The sequence below is a fragment of the Phocoena sinus genome, chromosome 14 (genome assembly GCF_008692025.1).
Source record: "Phocoena sinus isolate mPhoSin1 chromosome 14, mPhoSin1.pri, whole genome shotgun sequence".
Lineage (NCBI taxonomy): Eukaryota > Metazoa > Chordata > Mammalia > Artiodactyla > Phocoenidae > Phocoena > Phocoena sinus.
Window position 1 is genome coordinate 27612783 of NC_045776.1, and position 24305 is coordinate 27637087.

The following is a 24305-nucleotide window of genomic DNA, read 5'->3' on the forward strand; positions in this document are numbered from 1 at the left end:
TGTGGTACATGTCTTTTGAATTATGGTTTTCTCAGGGTATATGCCCAGTAGTGGGACTGCTGGGTCATATGGTAGTTCTATTTTTAGTTTTTTAAGGAACCTCCATACTGTTCTCCATAGTGGCTGTATCAATTTACATTCCCACCCACAGTGCAGGGCGGTTCCCTTTTCACCACACCCTTTCCAGCATTTATTGTTTCTAGATTTTTTGATACTGGCCATTTTGATTGACGTGAGCTGATACCTCATTGTAGTTTTGATTTGCATTTCTCTAATAATTAGTTAATTAATTAATAATAATTAATTATTTCTCTAATAATTAATTTTTCATGTGCCTCTTGGCCATCTGTATATCTTCTTTGGTGAAATGTCTATTTAGGTCTTCCGCCCATTTTTTAACTGGATTGTTTGTTTTTTGATACTGAGCTCCATGAGCTGTTGGTATATTTTGGAGATTAACCCTTTGTTGTTTCACTTGCAGATATTTTCTCCCATTCTGAGGGTTGTCTTTTTGTTTTGTTTATGGTTTCCTTTGCTGTGCAAAAGCTTTTAAGTTTCATTAAGTCCCATTTGTTTATTTTCGTTTTTATTTCCGTTACTCTAGGAGGTGGGTCAAAAAGGATCTTGCTGTGGTTTATGTCAAAGAGTGTTTTTCCTATGTTTTCCCCTAAGAGTTTTATAGTGTCTGGCCTTACATTTAGGTCTTTCATCCATTTGAAGTTTATTTTTGTGTATGGTGTTAGGTAGTATTCTAATTTCATTCTTTTACATGTAGCTGTCCAGTTTTCCCAGCACCACTTATTGAAGAGGCTGTCTTTTTTCCATTGTATGTTCTTGCCTCCTTTGTCATAAATTAGGTGACCATATGTGCGTGGGTTTATCTCTGAGCTTTCTATCCTGTACCATTGGTCTATATTTCTGTTTTTGTGCCAGTACCATATTGTCTTGATTACGGTAGCTTTGTGGTATAGTTTGAAGTCCTCCAGCTCTGTTTTTCGTTCTCAAGATTGCTTTGGCTATTTGGGATCTTTTGTGTTTCCATACGAATTGTAAAAGTTTTAGTTTTAATCCTGTGAAGAATGCCATTGGTAGTTTGATAGAGATTGCATTGAATCTGTAGATTGCTTTAGGTAGTATAGTCATTTTCACACAAAAGACTTGTACTCAGAAAACTATAAAACACTGATGAAAGAAATCAAAGATGACCTAAACAGATGGAAAAATATACCATGTTCTTGGATTGGAAGAATCAGCCCCTTATTTATGTGTGTTATGTAGTGGGTTTGAGTACTGGTCTGCCAAGACTGTTACTTTGGGCAAGTCACTTAATATTTGTGGTCTCACTTTGTTCATCTATAAAGTGGAGATGATGATGGCGATCCTACCCATAGACCTCATGGGTATAAGGATGAAATGCAATCATATGTGGAAAGACTTTTTAAACCATAAAGGATTTCTCAAATGTAGGTGGTAGTTGTTTTTGTGTAGTTTCAGATGAGGAACAGAAAAACTGCTGATTTAGAGAAAGGTCAGGACTCTAAGTCTTAAAACTATTCTTAGGCACTCAGAAGGTGTGGGTCTAAGATAAAGAGAACTTGGGCTTAGAAATTTATCTTTAGATTATTCTTGTCCATAATTTGGTGGTCTCACAAGGTGTACCAAATCCTGTGCCAGGGGATCAACGCAGTAGCACCTGCTCACTGAAGCTTGCCTGGTGCTCGGGAAAAGTCTTGCATCTCTGATCTCCTGTCACCCAATCTTGTGTTTGTTTAGCTGAGAGGCAAAGCTTTTGTAGAGGAAATTCTCTGGTTCCTTACTAGGTCCTATACGCTGAGTTGTGAGCCCCTCCTGCAGTATTATATATGTAATTCACACAAATAATTGTTTTAAATTTGAAAATGCTGAGAGCTATTGTTTTTGAGTATAGTTTATTTTAGAAATACATCATATGAGAACCAGGTATTTAAAGCCATGAAATTTAAATTTATTTGGCACTCCAGTGGAAATTTCTGACAGTAGCTATACCCCCAAGCTAAAGCAAAACAAACCCAAACCAAAAGATAGACAACAAAGACCTGAGCCAGACTTACTTCATGTCTGCCATATAGGAAATTTTGTAGCTGGAAATATTTACTGTGTTATGACATTACTTTTAAGGCCTCATTATTTTGGGATCCTTTATACAAGAACATCAAGTCCCATGTGAGGTGTTGGGATAATTATTTAATAAGACAGAAGCCTGACCCACTTGAACTTAGAGAATTTTCTTTAACTCTGGCTCAGTTATCTAGCTGTTGCTTTTCAGAGTCGAGGTCAGTGGTGGTTTGGACCACTAGTGGCCTGGTGGGCCGCAGACATGGGTTAAGCATGCACTATTTAATTTTTTTCCTAAATAAACATTATTTATAATTGGTTGAATTATAGTTTTGCCCAAAATACAGCAACAGTTTTGAGTACCTCCCTGTTTTCCTTTTTTATATTTTTTTACTGAGATAAAATTCATATAACAAAATATTATTAAGCATTTATTAAGTATTGATTGTTTTTGAGATACTGGTTTAGGTACTGGATAATGAAAAAAAAGATTCAGGGTTACACACTGGTTTATGCAAAGACTTGGTTTCTGCTCTCAAATTGCTGTACACTAGTATGTGTACATAAATTACACATTTATGTTTCTCAATGTGTGGTTTAAGGACGACTTGAGTCTGAGTCATCTGGGGTGACTAAAAAAGTACAGATTGGGCTTCCCTGGTGGCGCAGTGGTTGAGAGTCCGCCTGCCGATGCAGGGGACACGGTTCGTGCCCCGGTCCGGGAAGATCCCACATGCCGCGGAGCGGCTGGGCCCATGAGCCGTGGCTGCTGAGCCTGCGGGTCCGGAGCCTGTGCTCCGCAATGGGAGAGGCCACAACAGTGAGAGGCCCGTGTACCGCAAAAAAAAAAAAAAAAAAAAAAAGTACAGATTCTTGGGCCCCAGCTGTGACCTGCAAACTCAGAATCTCTTAGGTGGGCCTTAGGATTCTGCATTTTCCACAAAGTCTCAGGGGATTTTTCTGCCCACTGTGGTGTGAGAAACACTGATAAAAGGGTAATGCCATAGTCAAGTATGGTTAGAATTTCATAATAATGCTGAGGAGGGCATCACGGGAGGGCTTCACAAATGGAGGGGTGGCAGCTTGGAGTTGGGAAGTTCTCTCCAGGCTTGTCCAGGAGTGGTCTATATGAATGCAGAGAGGGCTGTGGTTGGGAATATGGGTCTGAGCTATTTTGTGGAAGCCTTTGAACTTGGAGCTTGAAGGAGTTTGAACTTCATTTGGTGATGAGTGAGGAGTCATGGAGGGCTTTTGATTCCCCTTCTCTCCCCAGCCCCCAGCTGCACGTGTCTCTGTGTGTACACATATACCTCTGCGCATGCTCGGACACATACATACATCCAGTCTAAGCAGGCTCTCTGTTGCCCGGATGTTAAAAGGATCTTTGGTTCAACACCCAATTCTGCCTCTTATTATCCTCTGTGTTCTAGTAGCCTCAAGTGTAAATTGGGGATAATGTCAGTAATAGTGCTTGCCTTGGTTATAGTGAGGATGGAATGAGCTGATAAATAGATGATGTGGTGATAGAACAGTGCCTGGCATAGACTAAGCACTTTATGTGTATTTGCTGTTATTGTTATCCATTCTCTAGGTGTTTATGACTGAAGCATGGTAGAAAAATTGCTGTAGTGTGATTTAAGAATTTAAGAATTTTTTTGTCTACGTTCTCAGTATGGTGAAGTTGACTGATACATAAAATTATTCCTGCTTTTCTGAAAACATGCAGACTTGGCATTTGGCTGTTTATGTCGGAAATGCCCTTCGGGACACTGTCTGTTCAGATGCTCTGGAAGCTCTTCTACCTCATGCACCAGGTGGGGAGCGGGAATCTGGAAAAGCTCTGTACTGCCCTCCTGCCTGCCGAGTGTAAGAAGCGCCTCCAAGGTACAGCCAAAATATGCAGCATCCACCTTTCCTACCTTGTGTGCCTTTTCTCTTCATGGCTTTATTCTTTTTGCTTTTAGAAGGACTGAGAGAGAATGTTTTACTCTGTACTCATGTGTAATCATTTTGAAATTTAAGACTGCTCTGTTGTTTGACTTACTAGAATGGTGGTTCCAATTTCCATTATTCTTCAAATGCTCTGGATAGTAAATTCTATTATAAACCCAGTTTGGGGATAGGAAATGAAAATTGGGTTGGTAAATGCACCATGGAGTTATTTTGAAAATACTGGAAATTTGATGAACTACCTTTGATTTCTCAAATGTGTAAACATATGAAAGGAATTGTTGGCTTGTTGCCTTCTTTCTGTGAAAAGTTCCATTGGGAATATATTTTTTAAACAGACTATTTTCTTCCCTCTACACAACTTTGCCTTTGCAGCATTTAGTTTTCTGTCATATATGGCAAAGCTGATAATCAAGCCTGCCCTCTAGTGACAAAATATAGTATTGCTTACAGAGCATTCTCTGAGGAATAGGCAAAACATAGATATTGTTAATCATATTCATCAGTATTTCAGTCATGATTATAGCTAATATCTTGCCCTGAATTTCCATTTATAAGCAAGTATTTTTTGTGTGGAATGCCATGTTGGTACTGAGTAGTTTGCTAGTCTTTGCAGTTTTCATTAATAGGGCTGTCATTCATTTGGCTGACAGTTACCAAGTAGGTTTAAGTGTGCTGTTGAGGATGTCTTGCCTAGTGATAGTAGCAGTGCTTTGCAGTTGACAAAGCACTTCACCAGTCACATAGCATCTGATAAGTAAACTTTTGAGACAGATGAGGAAACAGAAGCTTGTTAAATATTCCTGAGGCAACATTATATTAGAGTTGGAATGTCATCTGGCCCAGCCTTCTTCCTGATGCCTATAGAAATCCATTCTGGAACAAAGATGTTTGGTATCTTTAAATATTTCTTAATGTCTTTTAATTTTATATCTTCTTTCTCTCTGGAGGAGTAATTAAAGTGATATATGTTTATTCTCTCCCCACTTTAATTTTCTTGAACTTATAGACCCAGAACATTTTGTGAACTTTGAGAAGTGTCTTTCTTCCATGAATAGCTCAGAAGAGATTTGCCTTCTAACTACTTTTGCTCAGATGGCTCAGGCCAGAAGAACCAATGTGGATGAAGACTTCATAAAAATTATTGTTCTGGAGATATATGAGGTTAGAATATTAAGTTTTAGAAATCAGCTAAAAACATTTTCTTTTGGATTGTCCATCCAGTGATTCTTTTGTGATTGCTTTAAAAAAAATGTGACAATCTTGTATTGTCTGCACTTGTGGAAGGAGATCATCTCTAAGGAGTACCGAAAATGTGAATCACACCCATTCCATTTCCCCCTGCTATCTCTTGTCATTTGATGTATGAGTTTTGGTAAGGAACAGACAGTCTGGCACTGCCTGACATTTGTAGTTTCTATACTTTTCTCTCCACCTGCCCCGGACCTGCCCCCCTCATTTCTACTCCTCTGACCCTGTGAGGAACATGGAAACCTGGCTTCCCAGCCAATTTAAATGAGATGATGGAAATAGTACTGAACCTAGAGTTAAACGATCTGGCTTTGTTTTAGCTCTGCTGCTCATTGTCTGTCTCACATCATGAAAGACACCTTACCTCTCTGGGCTTCAGTTTCTTCATCTGTAAAATGATAGGCTGGGATGAGATCCTCGCTTTCTTCACTTTTTCGCTGAGCCATCCCTAACGGTGGAAGAGAGTGAACTTTGGACCCCATGAGTTGAGGGACATAACTCACATGGTTACCAAAACATTATTTGGAGTTTTATATATATATATTTTTAAATACACATTTTCACTGTAGGCTGTCATTTATCTGTTTATCTTCGTAAAAAAATTTCCTCCCAATTTAAGTAAAATTATGTTTGAAGATTTATTATCATCCCCCTCAATACTCCAGTTTGAGAATGACAGAACTGGGTAATCTAAAGTTCTTTACCAGGATCAGATATCCTATTAAGCTGTTCCTATTCTTGTACTTTGTAACCATGCATGAGAGTAAGGCCTAGATGGATCTGGAATTCCAAACTATCTTCATTGTCTGTAAAAGTTGAGAGGAGGATGTATATTTTCACGTATGTTGAATGGCGTTCTCAAGATCCATTGCTAAAGTAATATTTATGCTCTTGAGTGATATTTCAAGTGTCTTGACCAGTCCTCACAGTAAAAACTACATTCTGATCCTCTGTGTGTGTGTGTGCACACATATGTGAAATTGAAGCAATACTTAATCTTACTGTGATGCACTCTCTTATTTTTCTGTTCCCTTCCATTGTATTAAAAACAAAAACTGCTGGCCATTGGCATGATTGGATTGTAACCTGTAGTTTCGAACCCATTGTTTAAGAAGAGTTTGTAAACATTGATATTTTAGAAGCTCTTGTAATTGAGGATCTCACTTTTTTTTTTTTTAGAGAGAGTAGATATTTCCATGAAATGCATTCTGATTTTCATCATGTTATTGGTTTCCTCAAATTTAGAAAAGTTTTAGTATGGAGGGATTACTTAATTGCTCTGAGGACTCTGGGAGTGCTTTCTGAATCCAGCACTTAAAGTCATTGTCGAACAGTTGCTTTTCCCCTCCATGCCCTCTTCCCCCACCTTCCAGGCAGTCTGCTCTCTGAAGTTGTGCTCTCTGAAGTTTTGACATCTTTTTGTACATGGTGTGAGCCAAAGCTTCATCTGAGATTCTTTCTACTTTACTTGAAAACCTCCTAAATAAAAGTATGGAAAGGTTTTTTAATTGATAAATTGGTATTAAAAATGCCATCTTCACCCCCTCCTCCTTTAGGTATCTTATGTCACCCTGTCCACCAGAGAAACTTTTTCGAAGGTTGGTCGAGAGCTTTTAGGGGCCATCACAGCTGTTCACCCTGAGATAATTTCTGTCCTTCTGGATAGAGTTCAAGACACCATTGACCAGGTTGGAATGGTAAGAACACTGATTTTGTTTGTTTTGTTTCCGTTTTTTTTGTTGTTTGTTTGTTCATTTAAACCCTAGAGTATTGGAACAGTGGGAAAAATAGTAAGGTCGTTGGGATGACTGAGTCACACGGGCACAACAGGGTGAAGAAAACATTTATTGTGTCTCAGGTTCACTGTGCCTGCTTGGGGTTGGCCACTGCTTATAAAAAACTGTGGGTTGTTTCTCTTAATCTCCTCAAAGTGACTTTCCCACCTCCTTCAGTAACAGGTTTGTACTTGAAGTATAGCTTATAATTAATTCATAGTTTTTATTTCATAATTTTGTTTTGCCTTCATAATTCTTATGTTTTTTTCTTGGAAGAAACAACTCTGATTTAGAAAGAAGCCTTGCTTTAAATCAATCAAAAACAAAATTAGAAGTGATTTAAGTTGAGCTGGATGTATATCGTTTAGTTCTGTCATTTGTCACAATCCCTTTTGTAATCTTTGTGTAGTTTTTAAAAACAGCTTTATTGTGATATAATTCACATACCATACAATTCATCTCTTTAAAGTATACAAGTGAGTGGTTTTTAGTATATTCACATATATGTGTAACTATCACCACAGTTATTTTTAGAACATTTTCATCACCTTAGAAAGAAACCACATACCATTTAGCTGTCAGACTTCCATCCCTTCCAGCCCTGAGCAACCACAGTCTACTTTGTCTCTATAGATTTACCTATTCTGGACATTTTATATAAATGGAATCACAAAATATGTGGTCATTTGTGACTGGCTTCTTTCACTTAGCATAATGTTTTCCAGGTTCATCCACGGCCAAATAGTACTGTATGAGTGTATCATTTTAAAAAACATACATTTACCGAAGATTTTCTTCATCATCTATAATAAGGCTGTAATGAATGAATTTTTCTGATGGCAGGTGGTCATGTGTCATAACTTCAGGAGGAAAGTTTGAAGTTATAGTGTCTTTCTCTGGGCTTATGTTTGCACAGGGCCTTTCCATCTTATAGTCACTGCATCATCCCTGTAGGATAGATGACTGATAACTACTAATACTTCATCACATTCATGAGTGAGCAGATTCAGTGACAGATTGGTTTATGAGACATATTTTTTTCTAAATGAAGAATACATGATATATAATGCTTTACTTGGCAAAGTATATATATATTTTTGCATTAAAAGAAATTTAATTGTGGTAAATTATACACAACATGAAACACACGGTATTAACCATTTTTCAGTTAAATGACATTAAGTACACTCACATTGTTTTGTTACCTACCATCACCACCATCCATCCACAGAACTCTTTCATCTTGTAAAACTGAAGCTCTGTACCCATTAAAAACTAACTCCCCATTCCTTCCCAGCTCCTGGCAGCCAGTACTCTACTTTCTGTCTCTTTGAGTTTGACTACTCTAGGTACCTCATAGAAGCGGAATCATGCAGTATTTGTTCCTTTCTGTATGGCTTATTTCACTTAGTATTATGACCTCAAGGTTCATGCATGTTATAACATGTGTCAGAATTTCTTCCCTTTTTAAGCCTGAATAATATTCTATTGTATGTATATACCACATTTTGTTTATCCATTCATCTACTGATGGAACTTGGGTTGCTTCTATCTTTTCCCTATTTGAATTATGCTGCAATGAACATGAGTGTACAAATGTCTCTTTGAGACTCTGCTTTAAATTCTTTTGGGTATGTACTCAGAAGTAGAATTGCTGGTTCATATGTTAATTCTATTTTTAATTTTTTGAGGAAACACCATACTGTTTTCCATAGCAGCGGTACATGGTACTTTTTCTATTTAAGTAAACATTGTATCCCACTGGGATACAATTATATTGAGGTGAAGGGGTTTTCATTTGCAAACAGCAAGTTTTTGGTTGCTCCTTTTTTAGTGATCATCTAATGGAATGATTTCCAAAGAAGTCTACAGTGGGTCATATGATTCTTTCAGTTTGATTGAGTTCATGACCTTTTTCTGACAAGTGTTTTTCTGGGTTTGGCCACACTTACATTTTTAATTAGGTCATAATACTTTTAGTAATAAATTGTGCCCAGAAATATTCTTAACAGTGAGTGTACAAATTAGAACCATAATGTTTTTTAGAGCACATCTTTTAAAAGATGCCCCCACTCTCTGTTTAAATATATGGTTCCTTTGTGTTCTGTGAACTTGCTGACATTTTTGGAGGAACTTATTCAAGCCCCCTTGCCTTCAGATGAACAAGATGGCTTTGAATATTTTTGCTTTGACCTTGGGCTAGTCTGAAATCAGTTCCTAGCTCCAGAGCCTGGGAATGAGCTGTGGCTGTGGACCTAAATATTCATTGACACACCTGGGGTGTGTCTGAAGGTAACTTTTTCTGGAGGCCCAGCAGGAGAGGAACAATCCTTTGTGCTATATGTAGATGTGTGGGTATTGCTCTGGGTTAGGAATAGTTGTTGATAAGGACCAAGCCTTTGGGGACATCTCAAAGGAAAGAACTCAGATAAGTTTTGATGACAACCTGCAAATGGATAACATATTTTCCTATTGGTCTTTTTTATAATTTGAAACATGGGTTCACTTCAGAGGACATTCTACTTTTGTTAGTGAAATTCATGCATCTTCCTAACATCCTCTTCAGGTAAAATTAGCAATCTTCTGACTTTCAGTGAAAGCATAAATATATTTTAAAATACACTCTTTAAATTCTGTTTTGTTGGGAATTCTTATTAGGATTCTTTCTTTTTAATCATTTCTTTTTTTGCCTTATTGAATGCACTAGGCTTTTCATTACAGTATGGAATAGAGTTAGTAAAAGTGGACATCCTTGTCTTGTTCTTTATCATAGTAGAAAGGGTTCCAAAGTTCACCATTAAGTATAATGCTAGCTGTAGGTTTTTCATTTATACTCTCTGGTAGGCTGAGAAATTTCTACTTCCAGTTTGCTGAATTTTTTTTTTTTCATGAATGGGTATTTACTTGTTTTTTCTTCATCCATTGAGGTGGTCATATGATTTTTATCCTTTTTTCTGTTAATGTGGTGAATTACATTGACTGGTTTTCACATGTTGAACCATCATTGTTTCCTGAAATAAAAACCACTTGATCATGATATATTATTCTTTTTATGTATTGTTAGGTTCAATTTGATAATATTTTTTCTTGAGGGTTTTTGCATATATATTCATGACAGATATTGATCTGTAATTTTATTTTCTTGTTATATCTTTGTTAGGTTTTGGATTTAGGGTCATGTTGGCCTTGTAACATGAGTTGGGAAGCATTTCCTCCTCTTCTGTTTTTGAAAGAATTTTTGTAAGATTGCTATAATTCTTCCTTGAATGTTTGATAGAGTTTACCAGTGAAAACATATGGGCCTAGGGTTTTCTTTGTGTTTTGATAACGAATTCAAAATTTTAAACAGATACAGATTTTTATTTTTTTCTGAGTCAGTTGGTTAAGTTATGTTTTTTTTTTTAAAAACATCTTTATTGGAGTATAATTGCCTTACAATGGTGTGTTAGTTTCTGCTTTATAACAAAGTGAATCAGCTATACATATACATATATTTATGTTTTTAAAGGGATTTTTGCATTTCATCTAACTAGTTGAATTTACTGGCAAAGAGTTTTTGTAATGTTCCCTTTTTAATGTCCCTGAGATCTTTCTTGGTAGCTTCACTTTTATTCTTGATGTGTAGATATATGCTATACCGTTATTTATTTTTTTTTTTTGCGGTACGCGGGCCTTTCACTGTTGTGGCCTCTCCCGTTGCGGAGCACAGGCTCTGGACGCGCAGGCTCAGCGGCCATGGCTCACGGGCCCAGCCGCTCTGCGGCATGTGGGATATTCCCAGACCGGGGCACGAACCCGTATCCCCTGCGTCGGCAGGCAGACTCAACCACTGCGCCATCAGGGAAGCCCCTATACCATTATTTTGTGTAGCTGGGGATAGTTGGTTTTCTGGACAGATCTCATTGCTATACTCATTGTTCTAGTACCATTATTTTGTTCTTTTTGTCAGATGCTTACAGGCTAAAGAAGTATTTTTCTATTTGTTAGATTGCTAGTTTACCATTTTATTCAGCATATTCAAGACCTTTATTAACAAATCCTTCTGAAAATTTAGCTAACTGCACACACACACTACACATGCAAAGGAAAGAAAGGATCTTTTTAAAATGCATTCGTTCTACTCGTCTTTCAAATTTTTTTTCCCGTTCTTTCAAATTTTGTTTTGCCTCCAACTTGGAGTAGTGCAGGAACCTAAAAAATGCTTGGTTATATGTTCTAGAGCTGAATTGTCCAATACAGTAACCACCAAGCATATGTGACTATAGACCCTTGTAATGTGGCTCATCCAAATTATGATGTGCTGGAAGTGTAAAATACTCACTGGGTTTCCAAGGCTTAGTATGAACAAGAATAATGTATCTCAGTAATCTTTTGTGATGACTACATGTTGGAATACTGTTTTGGACATACTGGATTGAATGATATATATTGTTAAAATTAATTTTACCTGTTTCTTTTGACTTTTAAAAATGGCTATTAGAAAAATAAAAATTACATGTGTGGCTTGCATTAGATTTCCATTGGACAGCATTATTCTAGACATTATTTATGAACTGCTCTTCTGATTAGTCTTACTTAAACCAAACTGTATTAAGTGAACCCAGATTTATCTTAATTTGCACATGGATATGTTATTTAAAAGTGGTGCTATGGACTTTTTGTACAGGATTTTAAAAAGCTTTTATTATATAATCTTTCAAATATATAAAAAGTAGAGAACAATATAATGAATTGCTATGTACCTCTCATCCAGTTTCAACAAATACCAACTCTTGGTTGATCTTGTTTATCTTTACCCCCATCCACTCCTTGTATCTTCTTCCTAGAATGCTTTTTTTCTCCTAGAATGCTTTGAAGCTAATAGAAATAATTTTTTAAATGATGTAGAAGAAATAATTATTTAAAGTGCTAAGTCTTTTTGTAAAATGAATGACTTTCCACTGATTTATCATGACTTTAAATTTGGATCTTACTATGGTGATTTTTTTTAATGGAAGTGTACCAGTTTACATACGAAAAAAAGCTTGACCTTTACAAAGGATTGCAAAATGTGCTTTTGGTGTATCATTAGTTTTAATATTCATTTGATTTGGTTGTTCATTTCACTGTCTAAAAAACAAAACCCCACTTCCTTTTGGAGAAAAATTTTGTAAGCACTTTAATGATATAGTATTGTAGTAATACAGGATTGTCCTTAAGTCTTGATTTTAATTATTATCATTTTCTTTTAAATAAGGTTTCTTTATACTTGTTTAAAGAACTACCTTTGTATCTTTGGCGACCTTCTGCCTCCGAGATAGCTGTGATTCGGGATTGGTTATTCAATTATAACCTGACAACGGTGAAGAATAAATTGGCCTGTGTTATTCTAGAAGGACTAAATTGGGGATTTGGTGAACAGGTATGTATTAAAACCGTTTCCTAGAGACTGGAGGGTCCACACACATCAGTTTCAAAGAAACATTTTCTCAAAACATTAACATTTTTGAGTATCATTTGCAAGGTCTGCAAATTCTTTTAGCTGCATCAGAGTTTAAGATCTTCTCTAATTAGTTCTGTTTTGCAGAGTGAGCATCCTGTAAGTGAAGATAAATTGCTCCACACTGAAAATTCTTCCCTTTTTCCTTGGATCATTTGTTTCTGTTGTTTTATTTCTGGATATTTACTGCAGTTCCTCCTAATTGCCACTCTTACCTCTGGTCCTTTTTCCTTGTACATTTTGTATTGTGTATCATTGTTAGACTTGTCTTCCGAAACACTGTGTACTGGTTAAGAGCCTGAGCTCTGAGCCAGCCTGCCTGGGTTCTGATCCCAGCTCTGCCACCTCCTGGCTGTGTGACCCTGAGCAAGCTTCCTGAACTCTCTAGGCCTCAGTTGCTCATTTGTAAGCATTCACATTAACAGGCTTACCTCAGAGGGCTGTTGTAAGGTTTCAGCAAGCTAGGACATGTAAAACATTGAGGACAGTTCTAGGCACATGTTAAGGTCTTAGTGGTGGTAGTTTTTGTTCATAATAGTTTATTGTTATTAAGAGTTTGCTACCTATCATATGTCTCCAAAGATGCAATATCAAGGCATTTTGACTGTTAAGATCTTTCTGCCTTCTTACCCTAGGCCTTATTAGTTAGCTTCTTGATCAAAATATTTAAACATTTTAAAGGGAAAATGGAAGAGAACTCAGCCCTCTCTAACTATCTGCCAGCTTTTGTTTTGAGCGAGTCATCTAGTCCTCTCAGGCGTCTTGTGTGCTTGGCGTGAACATGACCCCTGTTGTACAGATGAGGAAACTGAAACCAGGGAGCTTTTCCTCCAGGGTGTCCCTGACCACCTGGTCTGCTCATGGGCTCATCGGGGTCTTTTCTCACTCAAGTGCTGGTGGGTGAGAGCTGCAGGGGGCTCTTCTCCACCTTCGCCTTCTCTGGCTTGTGAACAGAAGCCCCAGCCCCCCTCTTCCAGAGAGCTGCATGCACAGTCTCCTCGAGTGTCTCCTCGTTCATTTAAAGTAGGAACTCTTTTTTTTAATAAATTTATTTATTTTATTTATTTATTTTGGGCTGCCTTTGGTCTTCGTTGCTGTGCACGGGCTTTCTCTAGTTGTGGCGAGCGGGGACTACTCTTCGTTGCTGTGCGCAGGCTTCTCATTGCAGTGGCTTCTCTTGTTGCGGAGCACGGGCTCTAGGCATGCGGGCTTCAGTAGTTGTGACACACGGGCTCAGTAGTTGTGGCACGTGGGCTCTAGAGCGCAGGCTCGGTAGTTGTGGCGCACGGGCTTAGTTGCTCCGCGGCATGTGGGATCTTCCCAGATCAGGGCTCGAACCCGTATCCCCTGCGTTGGCAGGCGTATTCTTAACCACTGCGCCACCAGGGAAGCCCTCTCCTTGTTCTTTTGTTAGCGTTCGGAAAGTGCTCTTCTCTCGGAGGCTTAGGGAATGTACTTCTTCAGGCTGTAAAGGAAGATTGGGTGGGAAATTTGGTAGGCAACTTCAAGCCCCTGAAGGAGTATTTTACCTGTGCTGTTGAATATTTTTTTGTTTTCACTGATGACAGAACAAGAAAAGGGAATGTAGACTTAAATTATTAAGTATCTTTCTGTTTAGTTAATAATAATTCAGCATCTTCCTGGTTCTTAACAATGCCCTTAAACTTGTAACCCAAAGTATTTATGGAGATTTTAGGGTGGGGGTTGGGGGTTGCATTCAAAGATACCTTTTATGACTGGGATTGGGGATGACTCGGGCTCACACCTAACTGGTGCAGTGTAGTGGTTCTTTAAAGATTTCAATTCTTTTTCCTATTGTCATTTTATAATTTCATTGTTAGGGGGTGTGAGCTTTGGAAAATTAAACTTCTGCATCCAAGGTTCTTTTTTACTATCCTGACTAATCTTTTAGTTCAAAGGTATAACCAAAAAAATTCAAGATGACATGTTTGTGATGATTTTTCTCTTTAAAAGGGGACTCTTCATCTGGATCAAGCAGTCCATGCTGAAGTAGCTTTAATGATTCTTGAGGCGTACCAGAAGTACCTTGCACAGAAGCCGTATGCTGGGTTTCTTTCTGAAAGTATGAAGCAGGTATTTCCTTCTTTTATGTATTGAGGACGTAAACCTTTATTATAAATGACCTGGGTGGATAAAGTTACAATATTTACCCTTAGGTTTCCTAAGAACATTTCTGGCAATTTAAGATATTGACATTGAGTTCTATGGTTGGAGAAAGATTTTTCTTTAAGAAGTAGCCTCCATATGACCATTTTAGTATTATGGAATTTGAGTTGAGCTACAGCGGTGTGCTGGTGCTGGCTCATACCGGCTTGGAGAACTGATTGTTACATTTTTAGGAACTTTGCAGGTCTGATTGTTAACCTGCTGGTGGCTTGAAGTTGACCATGGTGGGAGTTTTTATGCTACCAAAGTGGGCAAACCCTTATAAATCGGCCTCTATGCTCCAACTCGTTGTTAAATTTTTTTACCAGCACAAGATTTGTTGCATACCAACTTTTGTAAACACTGAGTACCAGTAAGCATTATGTCCTTTCTTTTCTTTTTTTTTTTTTTTTGGTACGCCGGCCTCTCACTGTTGTGGCCTCTCCACCTCTCCCGTTGCGGAGCACAGGCTCTGGACATGCAGGCTCAGCAGCCATGGCTCACGGGCCCAGCCGCTCTGCGCCATGTGGGATCTTCCCGGATCGGGGCATGAGCCCGTGTCCCCTGCATCGGCAGGCGGACTCACAACCACTGTGCCACCAGGGAGGCCCTATGTCCTTTCTTTTGATGTCATTGTTGATCACAAAAAGAGATGGGTGGGTGAGCTTACTGATTTAATGTGTATGTGACTAATGTGGTTTAAAATAAATGTTTTAGGTTTCATATTTGGCCAGTATTGTTCGATATGGAGAGACACCTGAGACCTCATTTAACCAATGGGCCTGGAACTTGATCTTGAGGTTAAAACTGCACAAAAATGATTATGGAATACAGCAGAATTGTGCAACTCTTCTGTTCTCCAGCACTGTGCCTGAAGTGACAGAGTCACCCACGTTTCATCCTCTCTTGAAGGCTGTTAAGGCGGGCATGCCCATTGGCTGTTATCTGGCCTTAGCTATGACGGCTGTGGGCCACAGGTACAGTGTTTGTGTTGAACTTCTAGGGTTGCTGAACCTTGTAGTCAGTGATTCTGGAATCTTATCTTTCACATCCCAAGGTCTGAGGCCTCCATCAAATCTATCTAGGGGTAATCAGGGCCAAATAATAAGCCTCGATTAATAGCTTATCATGGGGAAGTGCTGCCTAAATTCATATAACATGGATTTGTAACAGAAAATCCCCTTGTTGCATTATCAAGAGAGTTATACCTATCATCCAGTGTGGAACTTTTATGTCAACAGTAGACAGAGTCTCTTCCTCAGAATAGTGATCAAATAAAAATAATTGGTCACTTGTACCGAATTTTGTTCAAAGTGATGGCAGCCCAACCCAGCCTTCCCAGGTATAAAGGAAGCTAACCCTAAACCTACCCAAGGGGATGAAATGCCTTATCATGTCAAGTGCCTCTCTTGTATGAGCCCATAGCTGTGTCTGTTTCTTCCATTGTAGCATTTATCACACTATAATGTAGTTGTCTGTTTAATTTTATTGGAGACATTCTATGAGGTTAGGACTCAGGAACCATATTTGTCTTGTGGTATTTTATCCCTAGTGATGAAGACTGAATCTGGTGCAGTCAGTAACTGAATGCATGAATTCTCAGTTGGTTAAAAATCCTTTTCATTAAGGATCATTTTCCTACAATATATTAATTTTATTTAGCCTATCCAGTTTTCTTAAACATCTTTGGCCGATACTTTCTGATCCTTGTGTTTTAGATTCACTGTAACACCTTTTTAGCAACCTGATTTAAACATCTTCTTCCACATTCAGTATATTTTCAGTGGGATGCCAGTTGTCCTATGAGCTATTAGTGTTCAGCCTGTGCTGTGAAATAGGAGAGGTATGGAATTGTTAGATAGCTGTCCTCAGGTTGTTGACAGCTTAGTGGACATGGGAGACATAAAACAATTGGCAGTACTGAAGAATATAATCATGGGCTGGATGATATGAATAGAGCTCTGGTTCTTAATCCTAACCACCATTTAGAATCACTTTGTAGTGATTCTAAAACTACCAATACAGGGAAGAGAGTGAGAATCCTGATCTAACTGATCTAGGGGCCAGTTCTCCAGGTGATTCTAATGTACAGCCTAGATTGGAACCTCTCAAGAGTATGGGCAGAAAGAATTTAAAGTAAGGAGAGATCACTAGAGCAGGATACCCTCATGGAGGAGCTAAGCTTTGGAGAGGAGTCTTTTTTTTTTTTTCCTGTGGTACATGGGCCTCTCACTGTTGTGGCCTCTCCTGTTGTGGAGCACAGGCTCCGGACGCACAGGCTCAGCAGCCATGGCTCACGGGCCTAGCCGCTCGGCGGCATGTGGGATCTTCCCGGACCAGGGCACGAACCCGTGTCCCCTGCATCAGCAGGTGGACTTTCAACCACTGCGCCACCAGGGAAGCCCAGGAGTCTTATTAATTAGAGATGTCCTGGGCTAAGGAGCAGAGTAGTGACTCTTACCTTCCCCAGGTGATCAGTGCCCACGGTGTTGAAGATTCTGCCCAAGGGCCGCCCACCCCTGCCCTGCAGCACCTGTGCCTTCTGAGCTGGGTGCTTAAGGTGTAATCGTTTCTCCTCCTCCTTTGGGACTGTGTGTTCCTTAATGGAAGGGACATGGTAGGGGCATTGTCTTGATATCTCCAGAACTTGTACTTGGTAGGTATTTCTTTTTTTTTCCTTCCAGTTTTATTGAGATATAATTGACATACAGCACTGTATAAATTTAAGGTGTATGGCATAATGATTTGACTTACATATATCATGAAATATATAGTTTAGTGAACATCCATCATCTCATACAGATGCAAAATTAAAGAAATAGGAAGAATAGGGAGGATGGGAAGGAAGCTCAAGAGGGAGAGAATATGGGTATATATGTATGGCTGATTCACTTTGTTATATAGCAGAAATTAACACAGTATTATGAAGCAATTATACTCCAATAAAGATCTATTAAAAAAAAGAAATAGGAAAGATATTTTTTTTCTTGTGATGAGAACATTTGGGATTTACTCTCTTAACAACTTTTATATATAATGTACACCAGTGTTAATTATGTTATCATGTACATTACAGTATATCCCTAGTATTTATTTATCTGATAACTGGAAGATTGTACCTTTTGAACACCTTTATCCAATTTCCCCTCCCTCCACCCCCCCACCTCCCCCCAGCCTCTAGTAACCACAAATCTGATCTCTTCTTCTATGAGTTTGTTTGTTTTATATATTTATTTATTTTTGGCTGCGTTGGGTCTTCATTGCTGCACGCAGGCTTTCTCTAGTTGCAGCGAGTTGGCTGCTCATTGCAGTGGCTTCTCTTGTTGCAGAGCATGAGCTCTAAGCACGCGGGCTTCAGTAGTTGTGGCTCACAGGCTCAAGAGTGCAGGCTCAGTAGTTGTGGCGCACGGGCTTAGTTGCTCCGCGGCATGTGGGATCTTCCCAGACCAGGGATTGAACCCATGTCCCCTGCATTGGCAGGTGGATTCTTAACCACTGCACCACCAGGGAAGCCCTGTTTATTTGTTTTTGAAGTATAACTGACCTACAACGCTATGTTAGTTCCTGTCACACAACATAGGGGTTCAACATTTCTGTACATTTCTAACTGATCACCCGATAAGGCTGGTTACGATATGTCACCATACAAAAATAATACATAGTTATTGACTGTATTCTCCACACTGTACATTTCATACCCGTAACTCATGTATTTTGCAATTGGAAGTTTGTACCTCTTAACCTCCCTCACCTATTTCTTCCTCCCCACCCCCCACCTCCCCTCCATATTTCATTCCACCAGATATCTGTCTGGCTGGGTGGAGGTGGGGGGGAGGGAAAGGGAAGTGTTGACAAAACTCTCCTGGCTGAAGCCTGTGTTTCCTGTTGGTGAATGGAGGTCACCAGGTAATTATGGACAAATTTGAAAGCCAGTTAAAGAGGGCAGAATTGATGTACTAGGAAGGGGAGAGATGTTATATAGGCCCTTTGGAAGGCACTCTTTTTTTTTTTTTTTGTGGTACGTGGCCCTCTCACTGCTGTGGCCTCTCCTGTTGTGGAGCACAGGCTCCAGATGCGCAGGCTCAGCGGCCATGGCTCACGGCTCCACCGCTCCGCGGCATGTGGGATCTTCCCGGACCGGGGCACGAACCCGTGTCCCCTGCATCGGCAGGCGGACTCTCAACCACTGTGCCACCAGGGAAGCCCTGGAAGGCACTCTTTACATCATTTCTAGTAGCTCTAGTGTCATTCACAGTTTCCTGTACCTCAGGTTCCTCATCTATGAAATGGGAATAATAATAGTATCAGACTTACTTTATGAGGCTTAAGTGAGTTATAAGACGTTTAACATGCTTAGAACAGTGTCTGGTATGTGGATTCTTTGAGTGTAGTACTCTGAACTTAATCGTTTCATGATTCTTCTAATTGTATTTATTTTGGAACTTAGCTCTTTATTCACTAATATGCTGTGAGTCCTCTCTAAAGTAAATCCTGGTTTAGTGCTGATTCCTGAATCCCGAGTGGGCGTGAGGGTGAGAGTGTTTCTTTTTGGGGCTGAACTCCACTGTGTCATCTGGGATGATTCTAGAACTAACTTAAAGCAATCTTATGAATGGGCTTAGGATTGGGGGCAGAGTGTGAAGGACATAAGTTGTACATGAATATAAAGTCATAGATAATACAGAGAACAATAATCAAAAAAAATCACCCAGAATCTTTCTCATCGTAATAAAACATTGCTTATTTTTCTGTTTATTTTTATTCAGTATGTTTTCCTTGGATCTTTTTTAGAGCTGTACTATATGCATAATTTTATATATCCTTTGTTTTTTACTTTTAATATTGTAAATGTTTCCCTTAGGGCATAATCTTTGCATTATTCCTTTTATTTTTTGAAAAGATTTTTTTCCCCCATAATTATAACAGTGTAACCAAACTATAGAATTAGGAAAATGGAGGAAAAAACCACTCTTTTTTACCACTCCAACACAATGAGCATTTTAGTGTGACATTATCCCTGTTTTTTCCCTGTCTGTACAGTATAACTCTTCTTTACTAGTAGTTATAGTTAGAAGTATAAAGTTTTGTTTTTTCCTAGTACCATTTTAGCAGAAATATTTTTCCATGTTGCCCTTGGCCATCATATGCATACTTTTAAGATAATTCCGTAATATTCCCATTGAATGGATTTTTCCAGAATTTACATTAAGTCATTTATGCCTGTGAGTTTACAATTATGAATAATTCTGAAAAGTACATTTTTACATGTATCATCTGTCATATTTTCTTCCATATTTGAGATTATTTCTTAAGGATAGATTCTCTGAAGAGTCAAAAAAATAAGTAAATTTCTAGGCCACATTGATTTCAGAAAAATTCTGCCAGATTATACAAACAGATTGAGCTCATTTTTTAGTCTTTGCTATAATACCTTGTGGGACTACGTAGACAATGAGAGCCCCATGACTCTTAGAAGAAGCACCATTTGAGAAGCAAAGTGACCAGGGCTCTGGACTAGAAATTTGCAAACCTGGGTCCTCAATTTGACCCTATACCAGGAAACTGTGTCAATTGGGCCATGATACTTCACCTTTCTTTCGTATAAAATGATAATATAGATGAACTTTTAAGTTCCTTTGTACTTCTAGAGTTCTGATTCTAGCATTTCTGTGTGAAGTTTGGGTATGCATAAATGGGTTGGAGACCTGAGATAATCTGGGTAGCATGTAGTATGATAGTGCATTGGAAGAACATCAGTTTATGAACTGGCTACCTCGTATGCTCATTGCCTTTTTCTTTTTCCATAGCATTGAGAAGTTCTGTGCAGAAGGCATCCCACTCTTGGGGATTCTGGTCCAGTCGAGGCATTTGAAAACAGTGGTCCATGTCCTGGATAAGATTCTGCCTTTGTTCTACCCTTGCCAGTATTACCTTCTAAAGAATGAGCAGTAAGTGGAGGACAGCCCAGCGAGTACAAAATGACTATGTTCTCTGGTTTCTCAAGTATAATATAGGGAATGATATTTCAATAGTGTATTTTTTATGAGGCAGAAAACTTCCTGCGTATTTTAGAATGCAGAGTGATGAACAGTGACTCTAATAATGATACTAGTTTTATTGTCATGAAAGATACTTCCCTTTGTCATTTAATTTTGGATTGCTTATAGCTTATTAGTATTGAAAAGGGTGGTGGTTTCCATGAAACTGGGAATAGTGCTTCTGACCTTGAGCAGCAAATGGCTTTGCTGTTGTAGCAATAGCGAAACACGTTGCTTTTAATTGCAGTGTGCATGGGGCAGTATTATAAACAGAGAAGATACGCAGGGAGGTGCTTATCACATGAGACACTGATAATCTTGTGGAGAAAATAAGACTTCTGAGGTAATCACAAAGTTATGAAGCAGAATATTGGCAAGGCCATGCTAGGGCATATAGATTGCATTTGCATTACAGTTGACCCTTGAACCACACGGGTTTGAACTGTGCAGGTCCACTTATACGAGGATATATTTTAATAAATACACTGGAAAATTTTTTGGAGATTTGTGACAATTTGAAAAAACTCACAGATGAACTAATGTAGCCTATAAATATTGAAAAAAATTAAGAAAAAAGTATGTCATGAATGTGTAAAATAAATGTAGCTACTAGTCTATTCTATCATCTACTACCATAAAATATACACAAATCTATTATAAAAAGTTAAGATTTATCAAAACTTACACACACAAACACAGACCATACATGACGCCATTCATGGTTGAGAGAAATATAAACAGACATAAAAGGTGCAGTATTAAATTACAGCTGCATACTGTACTACTGTAATAATTTTGTAGCCACCTCCTGTTGCCATGAAGGTGAGCTCAAGTGTTGAGTATCCGCCTAACACGCTTTGTGACGCTAATCTTCTCCGACTGAGCAGTTTGTCTCTCCAGTAAATTGTGCATCACAGTAAAAAGTGACCTCTTGCGGCTCTTGCGTCATTTTCATTGTGTTTAGTGCCTTAAATAACACCATGGGACCCATATGAAGTGCCTCTAATGATTCTGGAAGTGCTCCCAAGAAGCAAAGTCATGACATTACAAGAAAAAGTTGAATTGCATGATATGTACCATAGATTGAAGTCTGCAGCTGCACTTCCTGTCATTTCAAGATAAATGAATCCAGAGTAGGAACCATTGTAAAAAAAAGAAAAGGAAATTCATGAAGCTGTCACTGCAGCTACACCAGCAGGCTCTGAAATGTTGTACTTTTTGTGAAATACCTTTTTATCTCATATTGAAAATGTAGCTTTTGTGTGAGTGCAGGATGGCTATAAGAAAGGCATACCTGTAGACCCTAATATGATTAGAGAAAAATCAAAGTCATTTTATGATAACTTAAAGCAAAAGGAAGGTGAAAGATCTAAAGCTGAAGAATTTAATGCCAGCTCAGGATGGTTTGATAATTTTAGAAAGAAATTTGGCTTAAAAAATGTCAAGATAACAGGAGAAGCAGCTTCTGTCAACCAGGAGGCAGCAGATGAGTTCCCAGATGCCATTACAAAAATCATCGAGGAGAAAGGATATCTGCTGGAGCAGGTTTTTTTTTTTTTTTTTTTGCGGTACGCGGGCCTCTCACTGCTGGCCCCCACCTGCCGCGGAGCACAGGCTCCGGACGCGCAGGCTCAGTGGCCGTGGCTCACAGGCCCAGCCGCTCCGCGGCATGTGGGATCGTCCCGGACCGGGGCACGAACCTGCGTCCCCTGCATTGGCAGGTGGACCCCCAACCACTGTGCCACCAGGGAAGCCCCGGAACAGGTTTTTAACGCAGATGAAAGTGCCCTATTCTGGGAAAAAAAAAATGCCACAAAGGACATTTATTAGCAAGGAAGAGAAGCAAGCACCAGGATTGAAGGCAGGAAGGGATAGGCTAACTATACTGTTTCGTGTAAATGTAGTCGGGTTTACGATTAGGACTGCCCTTATCTGTAAAGCTGTTAACCCCCCAGCCTTGAAGGGAAAAGATAAATACCAGCTGCCAGTCTCTTGGTTGTACAAGGCCTGGACAGCGAGAACCCTTTTTTTTGATTGTTTCCATCAATGGTTTGTCCTTGAAGTCAAGATGTGCCTTGCCAGTACTGGGCTGCCTTTTAAAGTTCTTTTGGTATCGGACAGTACCCCTGGCCACACAGACCCCACGAGTTCAACACCGCAGGTGTCATAGCAGTCCCTTTGCCCCCACAGACAACGTCTCTAATTCAGTTTCTAGGTCAGGGGGTCATAAGGACCTTTAAGGCTCATTGTACGTGGTACTCTATGGAAAGGATTGTCAACACTATGGAATAGAACCCTGATAGAACATCCTGAAAGTCTGGAAGGAATATACCATTGAAGATGCCATTGTTGTTATAGAAAACCATGAAAGCCATCAAGCCCAAAACAAATTCCTGCTGGGGAAAACTGTGTCCAGATGTGCATGAGTTCATGATTTATGACAAAACCAATCAAGGAAATCATGAAAGGGTTGGTAGATATGGCAAAGAAGTGGGGGCTGGGAGTGGGGGAAGGGTTTCAAGATTTGGATCTTAGAGAAATTTAAGAACTAATAGTCACCACACCAGAGGAGTTAACAGAAGATGACTTGATCGACGTGACTGCTTCTGAACCGGTGCCAGATCATGAGGAAGAAGACGTAGAAGAAGCAGTGCCAGAAAACATTAACATTAGACAATCTGCCAGAAGGTTCTGATTATTCAAGAAATCTGATTTTGATTTCTTTTATGACATGGACCCTTCTATGATACGAGCACTGAAACTAAAGCAAATGGGGGAAGAATTGATACTGTATAGAAACATTTTTGGAGAAATGAAAAAGCAAAGAAGTTAGAAATTTCGATGTACTTGTATAAAGTTACACTAGGTGTGCCTCCCTCTCCTCCTTCCCTTCCACCTCTTCCGGCTCTGCCACCCTGAGACAGTGAGACCAACCGCTCCTCTTCCCCCTCAGCCTACCCAGCGTGACGCTAATGAGGATGAAGACCTTTATGATGATCCACTTCCACTTAATGCATAATAAATGGTCATCATGCTGTGCAGTTGATAAACTTACCTGTTGTGTATATGTGTGTCTTTGTGTGAAAATCCGACAACCGTATGGCAAGGACTGAATGAGATGTTTTTGTGTCATCATCATCACCTAAGTATTCATCATGTAGCACATGCTGTGCCAGACTGGTATTGAAGTGGGTAGCCTATCCTTACATAGGCATAGGGTGAGAGGTATTTAATATAAAATTAATACTGTGTTTTTCTTACTGTTTTATAACTTTGCTTTCAAAGAATTATACTACTGCACAGTATACCTCTCTCGTAATCGAGGAAGTGTATCAGGCTGTCATCACAGATAAGTGTTTTTTTTAAAAAATGTAACAGTGTTTCTAATACTGTATTATGAATATGACTGTCATACTCTATGCCACAAAATTTTTATAATGATTCATTCATTAGTATATAGGCTACACGATTGTGAAACAATCGTATTGATTATACTAGGCTACCATAAAGCAATCATATTGCTGCTTCTTCATTATCAGTGCAGGAATTGTT

The 24305-nt window shown here is 39.0% G+C and overlaps 1 protein-coding gene across 2 annotated transcripts in view; it reads left to right on the forward strand.

The window, feature by feature from the left end:
• The window catches only part of EPG5 (ectopic P-granules autophagy protein 5 homolog), a 138110-nt gene that overhangs the window by 28075 nt on the left and 85730 nt on the right, over positions 1-24305 (forward strand). For both annotated transcript variants that reach the window (XM_032654432.1, XM_032654431.1), the window contains exons 11-17: positions 3821-3978; positions 5054-5208; positions 6852-6992; positions 12307-12471; positions 14524-14643; positions 15433-15692; positions 20523-20663. In XM_032654432.1, coding sequence (XP_032510323.1) covers positions 3821-3978; positions 5054-5208; positions 6852-6992; positions 12307-12471; positions 14524-14643; positions 15433-15692; positions 20523-20663 — 1140 coding nt within the window. The remainder of the gene's footprint in view (positions 1-3820; positions 3979-5053; positions 5209-6851; positions 6993-12306; positions 12472-14523; positions 14644-15432; positions 15693-20522; positions 20664-24305) is intronic.